The sequence below is a fragment of the Apium graveolens genome, unplaced genomic scaffold, assembly GCF_009905375.1.
Source record: "Apium graveolens cultivar Ventura unplaced genomic scaffold, ASM990537v1 ctg5824, whole genome shotgun sequence".
Taxonomy (NCBI): Eukaryota; Viridiplantae; Streptophyta; class Magnoliopsida; order Apiales; family Apiaceae; genus Apium; species Apium graveolens.
In genome coordinates, this window is record NW_027419116.1 from 91917 (window position 1) to 102042 (window position 10126).

The 10126-nt window shown below is 36.0% G+C and overlaps 2 protein-coding genes across 2 annotated transcripts; one reads left to right on the forward strand and one right to left on the reverse strand.

Annotated features, from left to right (window-relative positions):
• Positions 1-210: 210 nt before the first annotated feature.
• LOC141702869 (uncharacterized) lies at positions 211-4014 on the forward strand. Its single transcript, XM_074506477.1, has 9 exons — positions 211-659; positions 1037-1345; positions 1460-1670; positions 2056-2163; positions 2282-2386; positions 2578-2723; positions 2831-3182; positions 3421-3543; positions 3789-4014. The coding sequence occupies exons 1-3, from the start codon at positions 380-382 to the stop codon at positions 1597-1599; spliced, it is 729 nt and encodes a 242-aa protein (XP_074362578.1). The 5' UTR covers positions 211-379; the 3' UTR covers positions 1600-1670; positions 2056-2163; positions 2282-2386; positions 2578-2723; positions 2831-3182; positions 3421-3543; positions 3789-4014.
• A 1419-nt stretch (positions 4015-5433) lies between these two features.
• Positions 5434-9769, reverse strand: LOC141702873 (protein TIFY 7-like). Its single transcript, XM_074506479.1, has 8 exons — positions 9501-9769; positions 7935-7973; positions 7801-7844; positions 7244-7530; positions 7020-7089; positions 6509-6806; positions 5984-6041; positions 5434-5812 (listed from the first exon to the last, which is right to left on the reverse strand). Exons 1-8 carry the CDS (start codon positions 9586-9588, stop codon positions 5671-5673), a joined length of 1026 nt encoding a protein of 341 aa, XP_074362580.1. The 5' UTR covers positions 9589-9769; the 3' UTR covers positions 5434-5670.
• Between the last annotated feature and the right edge of the window lie 357 nt (positions 9770-10126).

The window sequence follows — 10126 nt, forward strand, 5'->3', positions numbered from 1 at the left end:
TGAATAGGATGTGTTTAATTTAATAAAATTTATAAAATTAAATATATAAATAAATTGGCAATGACCATGCTGCTGAAATAGTTGGGTTGGGTCATTAAACTTTGACCCGCTAAGTTTTCCAGCAAGCGGGAAGTGAAAATTTCAGATAAAAAAACAAGGGGGAAATCAATTTGGGTCTATTAGGTCTTCTATCCACTTCACACTGCGACAATCTCTCTCCGCATTTCTCCAAAATGCTCGCCGCCGTCGTACGCCGTCTCCGCGACTCCGACTCCGCAAAAGAAATGTGGCTACAGCGGAAAAGGTTCCTCGTACTGGACGAAGAACCTGTACTCAAAGGAAACCAATTGGAGACGATTTTTCTCAAAGTGTGCAATCGATGTCTAAAAGTACTAGGCGGGCCACAATAAGAGCTATTTGTGAGGAGATTGTGGAAGAATTTAAAACTCTTGCCGTCCGTAGAAGCAGAAAGGCATCTAATGTTAAGGAAGTGAGTACAATTCGGCGTGTTTATAGTACCAGGCGGTCAACAAGATTGACGGAGCAGAGTAATGTTGAGTCAATTCCAATGGAGCAGAAAGAAGAAAAGATTGTTTCACTTGCTGCTGAGCTTTCAAAAATTGATCTGGTTGATGTTACAGATGATAAGAGTGTGTCCGGTATGTTTGTTAGTTATTCTTTGTTATTTTTGTTTGTCTATCTCACTTGCTAATTAGTATGATCGACTTAGAGCGCATATGTACTTCTAGCTTAGTAACATGTGCTCAATTAGTCTTCTAACCAAAGAATTACGATTCCTATGTCTACTGTTGGAAGGTCTGATTATAATATCTGTGAATAATTGGACTTTTAGATGTAGAGCCTGTTAAGTTTTGAAAATTGAATATTATCATGCTATTTTATAATCTGTGAATAATTGGACTTTTAGATGTGAAATAATCTGATAAGTTTAAAGGTTTATAATTGTCATGCATCTTTACTATAGATAATTTATCTGATTTTATGATTTATGATATGTTGATTACAATTTATGCAGTCATTGACATAGACATAGTGTTGCAAGAGCCTCTTATGAAATCAGATGCAGAGGCATTGGAAATTGTAAGCAATATTAAAGACAATGAGTTTAATGATCAAAAAACAAATTCTGAAAAGATCTTGAAGGTTGTTGATGAGTTAAATATTGTTCAAGTATGCCTTACTAATAGCTTGATGATTGAGAATGAGAATGAGAACGTGGGTAGTGTTAAAGAGGAAATAGTTAATGAACTGGAAGAAAAAGCTGAACTACTTGCTGAAGAAAAAGTTATTTGCGAGAGCTTGGTGATTAAAAATCAAGATCAGGGTATAAGCTTCGCTCTTTCTTTTTAAGTTTTATGGTGTTCAATCGTTTTTTCTTCTTGACCAAGATTATTTATGTTAAAATCTTATGAAGTGCCTATTTTGTTTACTGCTCTAGAGTATGCCATGGACACTGAGAATCCACATGAGCAAGTGCACGGCGTTTCACCAGAAAGTAGAACAGATTTGACTCATTTGAGAGGAGATAATAATCTGGACAAAATAGTTGATGAACAGGAAGAACAGCGATACTCTTGATGAATCACATTTTGTTCATAAAGTTATTGTTCACAACATGGAGATCGAGGAGAAGACTGAAGAAGAAAATGGTAAAGTTTTCTTCTAATCCTTTTTGTAAATTTCAAGGTTCGATTACAATTGGTCTATGCTTGGTCATGATTGTTTATTTCTTCAAAAACCTAATAGAAGACCTAATAGACCCAAATGGACTAACAGTGGATGAAGTTGTTATTATGATTTGCTCATGAAAAGTTAGATGTGAAGCAATTTGTGCAAGAGAAACCAATAAATCTTAGGCCATGAATTAATCACATATCATTATTGTGCATGGCACTAGGTATCCAGGTAAGTATATTATCAATTCACAGCTTTATTTACAGAGATGTGTTTGTATGTGCGTTAATAAGTTGCAAGCAAGCTAAAACATTTCACAAAAGAAAGGAGATTGTTATTTACTTCACTGTTTGTATATAGAACAACGGAGCTCACATGGAGAAGAGATGGACAGGACCTGATATGCTTGTAATCAAAGGTTTGAACGCCGGAGCGCTTGATCTCACACAGAATAACTGGGGGCACGAGGTACGTACGTTTAACTGGGGGCAATTCGATGTGTGTACTTGTAGTATCATGTTATAACAGTATAGTTTATAGAATAATGACAGAGTCGGCTTGTTACATAAAAATGTATGCCATGTAGGTTGGTGTTGGTGGTGAGAAGCTTCAGTTGTATACAGAGGAGGGAGCACAAAAAGTGAAATGAGGACCAGATACGGGACTAGGAACTCCAACAACATGGTATAAGGTAAATTATGTTGTCACCTTGCAATTTAAGTTGTTTAAAAAAACAGTTAAATGATTTCTTGACTTTTATCTGAAAGTTGTTTCTATGTACAATCACCATATTACATACCAGCAAGGGGAAAACCATCAGTCTAAACAAAATGATTAGTGGCTTGCTATGACAAACTTAACATGTAACGTACATGGATGCAGGCGTACTTTGATATTCCGCAAGGAGATGATCCTCTTGCTATCACCATGGACTCAATGCAGAAAGGGCATTGTTGGATCAACGGCAATAGCATTGGACGGTACTGGGCATCATTTATTACACCTCTTGGGAAGCCCTCTCAATCAGAGTATGTATCTGAATAATAGCCTGGTACCTGATACTTGCATAGCAGAATAGCATCTGAAACGTTATATAATTGACCAACTTCAAAATTTGGATGTAAAAATAATGTAGGTATCATATACCAAGGGCAACTTCCCCTTCAGTTCATTCATACGAGAGGAAAAGTAACCAGTTACGGCTATTGGATGATGGATTAAAAGAAGGAGCTCAACTACATTGCCCCGCCGGTAAAGTCGTTGAAAAAGTGGAGTTTGCAAGCTTTGGCGACCCTATCGGTGCCTGCGGATTGTATAGTCTTGGAAACTGCCACTCTCCCATTAGCCAGCAAGTTGTCGAACAGGTAACATCATACATTAGCTCCAGTATGTTTCAAGACAGAATTCCTTTAACACCATTTTTCCCCTTCTTCTTGAAAGGAAAGGTCTGAGAGTTTGAAGCTTCAGGTGCAAGATAATATGATCAGGTTTTTTGTAATGTGTTGTTATAGTTTATTCATCAAACTAAGTAGAACCTTCTAATTATGTTACATGATCAGGTAGACAATTAATGTGCTCAAGTTGCAAGTTTTGACACCAATATCAATCACAAAAGAAAGCCCCTGGCACAGTACATCATTTTTTCATTTCACAATTAGCTCATTAATTATGTTCTGAAGTTGTTTTTCTTTTGGAGATTGATGTAACAATATATGATTCTTTCAGGATGAGCAGCAGTTGGACAACGTGGATAGCTACTCTGATAAATCAGCGGACTCTAAGCAAAGGTTTTCTGATGGAAGCACATACCCGTGGGATGCATTACCCATTAATGAGCTGGATGATAAGGTGTGCAACTGTGCAAGTAATTTAATTTTGTGCAAAGAAAAAAAACTACCCGAAGCTCTGCTAATTTATCCCTGTCCCCCCAAATCCCCTGTCTTAAGCTTTTGCTAATGTGACTTGAATTTTCATTCTGGGCACTGCATTCGTAGTCCAGATTCATGAAAAAAATAACTACCATATTTGTAGGTCCTCATATTGTGAAGCTGTTTTATTAAGATTGATGATGTAAGAATTTATGATCCTTTCAGGTTGAGCAGCTGTTGGATGACCTGGATATTCCCTTAAAGTTTTGTAATATTGAGCATAGACGTGTTAGTTTCTTTGCGTTCAACATGGGGGAACTTCCGCTGCTTCCCTGATTTGCTCAAATATAGGACAAAATAGAGACAAATATGTCAAAGCTGTAAACACAGTTTGATTATCTGAATTAGACCTTTGGTTATGCTATATATGAAGCTGAGTACAATAGTTACATGACAGCATTTTTTTGTATTGCTGAAACCAAAATCATGTGTAATGCAAGGTATGTGCCTTGGACAATGTATGTTGTAAAATTAAAAATGTAATATATTGTTGTGATGTAATATATCAAATTTATGATTACTACTTATATAGAAAAACACTAAAAAGAGTTTCAAAAAACACTAAAAAGCGTTGCAAAAAGGTTGCATCGGTACCCCACATGTTGGGCCCCACAAATATTGTACTGATAGCCCAACCCTATTGTAACACTTTTCAAGACCTATTGCAACCCCATTGGTGTTGCAATAGCACATTTATGTAACGGATAACCAGGGGTTGCAATAGGGTGTCACCGGGGTTGCAAAAAACTCTATGGCAACGCCTGAAATTGCAACCCCGAAAAAGAGTCGTCATAGCCTTTTTTTGGTCTTTAGCAACGCTTTTTTGGCCTTTAGTAACGGTTTCTTGGGGTTGCGGAATCCAATCTATGGCGTAGTGTTAAATTTTAAATTGGATACTATTAACAATTTTAAAATTGTTTTAATCCGTATGAACACCAAGAACACTAGTGTTCTGATTAACGTCGTTAGAATATTTTTGGCGAAAGGATTTAGATCAAAAAACGGAAAAGTTAAGTGACTTGAATACAGAATCTTTAGTTAATGGACCTAAACAATAAAACGCTAATAATTCAGGGATCTATTAATCAATTTGAAATTAAAATGTCTAAAATATCACTATTCGTAAAAATGGTCCCTACCATCATGTAACAAATATTTGCATTTATAAAACAACTGAAAGTGGGTGAAATGGTGGATTTGTTATTAGACTGAGAAATCGGGCACGCATGAAATTTTTAAACACATCATTCAATTTATTTGTTACTAGTTTAACAGACGGATATAAACCGTGGGTGGAATGGTGGATTTGTTATTAGGCTGAGAAATCGGGCATGCATGAAATTTTTAAACCCATCGTTCAATTCATCCCTTACTAGTTTAACAGACTGATATAAATCATACGTTTGTACCATAAATGCATCATAAAAATGTGTTTTCATAAAATTATTTTTATAAAAGAACAAATAGTTTCGTTTTGAATTCCAAAATTGTTGTAAATGAAAATTAAAATTGCGGGTTTTTAAAAAACGCATATAAAAGATGGGTTTTCAAACAATAAAAATGATCATTTTTTGAAATTGTGAAATTTTGGAGTATTTAATCTTAGGTAGTAATATTTTGTATAGCATTTTGTTTTATATAGGTGGTGACACCTACTTCTAAAAATAGTCTAAAACCATCATCTTCCACACATGCTTTTCTGCCTCTGAAGTCTGAACTGTCCTTGACTCGTAATTATTTGTAAAGTTTCGTCTATTGTCTTCAATATTCATGCTCTCCATATTAATAAATGGAAATTACATAATGTTCGTCATGAAATGCATTTAGATCAAATACTTCCAAGTCAAAATATTACATAACAAGGTTCGATAAACATCAGAAGTTCACCACCTACGAGTTCTGAGCTGAAATGATGGGTTACCTTAAGTAAAGATTAATTTATAAAATATAATCTAAGGACCTTATCAAAAGCCTGTTTAGTTACAGGACTAAATACATATACAAGTAAGTTTCTCTTTCCAGTTTAACCCCTTGGACAATAACAGGACTAGTTGCTTCTGCCCTTGCTAGTAGACACGGGAGCAGCGACCAAGCCTGAACTTTCAGAAGTATAGGCGGCATTGGACCCTGGTGTGAGACTCTCTGTAGTATTCTTGCTGAAAGTGTTGTAAGGAGCTGAACTCATCGTCCTAAATGTGAAACAATTGCAAGTCATAAGGTGAAATTATTAAAACTACTTCTAAGTCATTATTTTCCGTCTTCTGAGAGCCTACAAAAATAAAACTAGAAATGGTGTGGACACTGAGAGTTCAAGAAGAATAATGGGAGGGTGAAAAATTAAACAGAGTTTAAGTTTTTACCTTTCTTTGCGCTTCTCCAAAAACCGAGCCAAGGATGCTTTGCGCGCTTGTGGTACAGCTGCACAAAATACTCAAGATGTGAGTTTCACATGGCTGACCCAACTCTAAAATTGCAATCTATTTATCATATTTTCCAAAGTATTATACACATCTGTATAATTGACTTTTGAAGACATCTAGCGAAGAATGGTGGGGAATGCATAAGATTCCGAGAATGATAAAGAATAGCATGCGGAATCAAATTAAACATGTTATCATTAATCACTTTTCCAAAATTTGAATGAAACATGTCATCATCCATCACTTGTCCTCCCTAACATGAGCGATCCTGTTTTTCTATTGACATGGTGTAGGAATGAATGGCAATACTTTACTTTTTGCCTGCAGTCCATTTTTAGGTAGTACATATGCAAACAAGTCCAAATTTTTTTTGTCTAACTGAAGGTTGAAGATAACGGCAACACGAACAAACTAGCAAACAAATGTTTTGAGCATGGGCTAGCACGCATTGCAGAATCTGAGTACCTGATTGCATCATGGTGGGGGCAGCAACGTGTCCAGCTGAGGTTACTATCTTTGTAGTTCCGTTAACCGGTGTGCTTGCACCGCCGTTGACTTTAGTTGGTCCATCATTGTTAGTAGAACCACCAACAGATATAGGGCTGGAGAGAGCAGAGCATGGTGATGAATTCATAAGTTGGCCCCTAAAGCCAATATCCTCTGCCACAGGTTTAGGGCTAGATGCCAGTTGGTGATGTTTTGGTTGTGCAACATTATAAGCAGCAGAAGGTGCATTGCCAGCCAAAAACATTATAGCCTGAGCCTGGATGAGATGCCAGCCGTAACAAATAGAAGTAAGCAATCATCACTTGAATCACAATAAATTAAATACTCCAATAGATGAACACACACACACACACATATATATGGGGGAGGGAGGTTGAGGGAGAAAGAGAGAGGGAGGGAGAGGGAGGGAGAGGGAGAGAGAGAGAGAGAGAGAGAGAGAGAGAGAGAGAGAGAGAGAGAGAGAGAGAACCTTTTCAGGCGATATATCATCAAAAACATTCACAGTACCCCCATAAAAGATAGTCATCTGTGCAGGAGCCCTACAGAGTTATAGACCAAACCTCTAAGAGTGAGAACTATCCGAGGCAACCTTTATAATTTCACTATATTATCAATCTTAGCAAACAAATATTCTAATTTTATTCATCAACAATCTTGTTCTATAAACAAATACTAAGACAAGATAATCCTCACCGTTGTTCATTGGTCACTGCCTGAGAAGCAAAGGAAGGATTTGAGTGAGGGGCTGTGACTGGAACCCCTCCAAGATAACGTGGCTTTGTGGAAGCAGTGGTGAAATTCTGACCAGCAAATTGTGTCTTCAAGAAAGAGCTGTTCATTGATAGTGAAATTCCTTGGTTCATACCCCCGGCGGCCTTTAAATCATGAGAAGGAAGATGCACTGGGTGTGCAATTTGCTGAACGGGATAGTTTGTCATCGAAAAATAAGCTCTACCTTCCCTATTCTGATTAAAGTTTCTCTATAAAGAAAAAATCCATCAGAGATGATGGGAAAATGATAATCAGTCTCTTGCATTAAATTTACAATAGAAAAGCAAACATAATGGCCTCTAAATTAAGAGACGCTGAAACATCAACAGTAAACTAAATGAAATCACAGCCATGGCTGTGCATAGCAATCGTAGCATCATACTTTCATGCACAGCCAATATATGAGCTGTATGCATACATCTCAAGGATTAAATTTATTACAGATGAACAGAACCCCACACTGAATAAAGGCATCACACCTGGTTTTCACCCGACTGGAACTTATTGGATGGGTTGAATGCATCTGTCAGTCATAATAAAAGAGTAAATAAGAATGAAGTTTGATTCTGCACTATGCATAGTTAAGAAATTCATAAGAAGGAATATGCCTTACTTGTCAATGGCCACTGAGCTTGGGGGCATTTGAAAAATCCTACAAAATTCAAGATGGATAAAATTGGCCAGTGAGATATTGCAAATAAGATATAGTAATGAGAAAAGACCTGACAAGACATTCTGATTCTTCATAGAAACATAATAGATTAATAACCTCGTGTTCCTCAATCAATGATTTTCGAAGAAAACAACACGATATTTCACTGATCATGTGACATAGTAAGTGTTTGGAACAAAAAATTAATGCAGCATGATTCTACTTAAAAGATGAGTATCGACGATCTAATCTGGCGAAAAAATCGGTCATACAGGATGCATAAACTAAAAGGAGAAGATTTTCAGGAAAGGCAGGAAGCACATGTGTCTTGCCGCTTGCGATACTAATGAGTATACCTTATTGGTGGCAACTCATATCTACTTCAGAATTAGATAACAAAATAAACAAATGCAGCGGGAGCGGGAGTAGTGATTTATATAGGTATAAATGCATCCATTCTAACTTGCGACTATTTACCTGTGGCACTTGACAATTTAAGCACTTGGGAAAGTGGAAGCGGTTATTAAAGTATCTTAAACAGGTTACGTAATTGGGAAAAAAACCATTTGAATAAACAACTAGAAATAGCACCAGGACACTCCCCTAAACTATATCAATGCATTCAATCTTTTGCAAACATACTAGAATCAACCAGATCAGACTCTTCTCTAAGAAGAGCTCTTATGCATACAAACAGCATATACTGACTCTTTAGTTCTACATGCACTGCTGCCAAATCTACTCCATATGCTCCATAATTTCTATTAAATAAACCAAATTTCCGGGCAGACAATGCAACACAAATTAAAAAGAACAGAAAATTAGCTGCAGGGGCACGCCTTAAGCCAAAATAGAAATTTCATAAATTTTCAATGCAACCTACACAATTTGATTTATGAGGGTAAGACAGTAGTTGGACTCAAGAATAGCCTAACAACAAAATCTCTAAGCACTTCACAGTACAACAGATGATAATTGCTGAAAATATAATGAACTAACTAATCCTTGAGGTAACGCAATGAATCTGAAATTTCTTTGCAACATAATCCTATGGTACCATATTCATCCACTTGTGTTCCCTTTTCATTGTTGTAGGTTATGTTACTTCACCTTATTAAACAGATCTCTTAAGTCTCTTCTAGTAGTAATTCTTAAGAAAAAATATACAAATTTAATGTTGTACAAAAATATACAAATTTAAGAAAAAAAAAACCAAATATAGATAAATTCCACCATAAGCATTAGTTTCTAATTAGCTTTGAAGAACAAGAATTGCATGAAAGTTAAAATTCAACATATAATTACTTTGTTAAGTAAAAAGAGAACTGATCACAAAAGATAATACAATTAGTCTTCATATAATTCCAAGCAAACAAGTAGTGGTGCAAAATAACAGTAAGATGAAAACTAATCTCAACATGAACTAAAATCTGAACCCTGTTTAATAAAAGATAGAAACTTCAACAAAAGGGTACACGCTTGCAAAAATTAATACAGTAAAAATAAAATCTTGAGAGATTAATATACCTGGAGAGTCTTTGCATCCTTCAGAAGCCTCTTCTTTGATCATAATCACAGATTCTTTTAAATTCAACCCCATGAAATCTCTCTCCATCTTAAATTTTCAAGAACACCTTCACCTTAAAGCAAAAGTTGTCCACTTAATTACAATATCTTGGTAAAACACTAAAACTAAATCGAGAGAGAGAGAGAGAGAGATTATGACATGCTAAAATGCTTTAAACTGCAAGCAAAAGGGGGGAGAGAGAGAGAGAGAGATGGTGAAATATTATTCTTTGGGTTGAAATAGGGCTTGTGAGGGAAAAACTGGTAACCGGTATAACAAGTAACACAACCACGTGCTCCCAAATCTAGTGTTGTAGTAGCTACTACTACTAGTTGTAGTTGTCACACACACACACTTGATAAAGCTGGTACCATATGTTTTCATTGGATATGGTGCAATGTATATCTATCTACACTGAATTTAACACGTGTATGTGAAATTTATATGTAAATTACTCCATTGCACTTGCTTCATGTGACTTTACTTTACAGGAGACATTCATGTGAATCTCAAATTTACATATCTCGTGTCGGTTGTGTTTATTAAAACTATATTTTTTTTATTGTTTCCTTCTATATTTAATTGG

Coding starts and splice junctions, on each gene's coding strand:
- LOC141702869 (XM_074506477.1), top strand. CDS start 380: ATGTCTAAAAGTACTAGGCGGGCCACAATAAGAGCTATTTGTGAGGAG. Junction 660..1,036: donor AGATGATAAGAGTGTGTCCG/GTATGTTTGTTA, acceptor CAATTTATGCAG/TCATTGACATAGACATAGTG. Junction 1,346..1,459: donor GATTAAAAATCAAGATCAGG/GTATAAGCTTCG, acceptor TTACTGCTCTAG/AGTATGCCATGGACACTGAG.
- LOC141702873 (XM_074506479.1), bottom strand. CDS start 9,588: ATGGAGAGAGATTTCATGGGGTTGAATTTAAAAGAATCTGTGATTATG. Junction 6,807..7,019: donor ATGATATATCGCCTGAAAAG/GTTCTCTCTCTC, acceptor CATCTCATCCAG/GCTCAGGCTATAATGTTTTT. Junction 6,042..6,508: donor CCCCACCATGATGCAATCAG/GTACTCAGATTC, acceptor TATTTTGTGCAG/CTGTACCACAAGCGCGCAAA.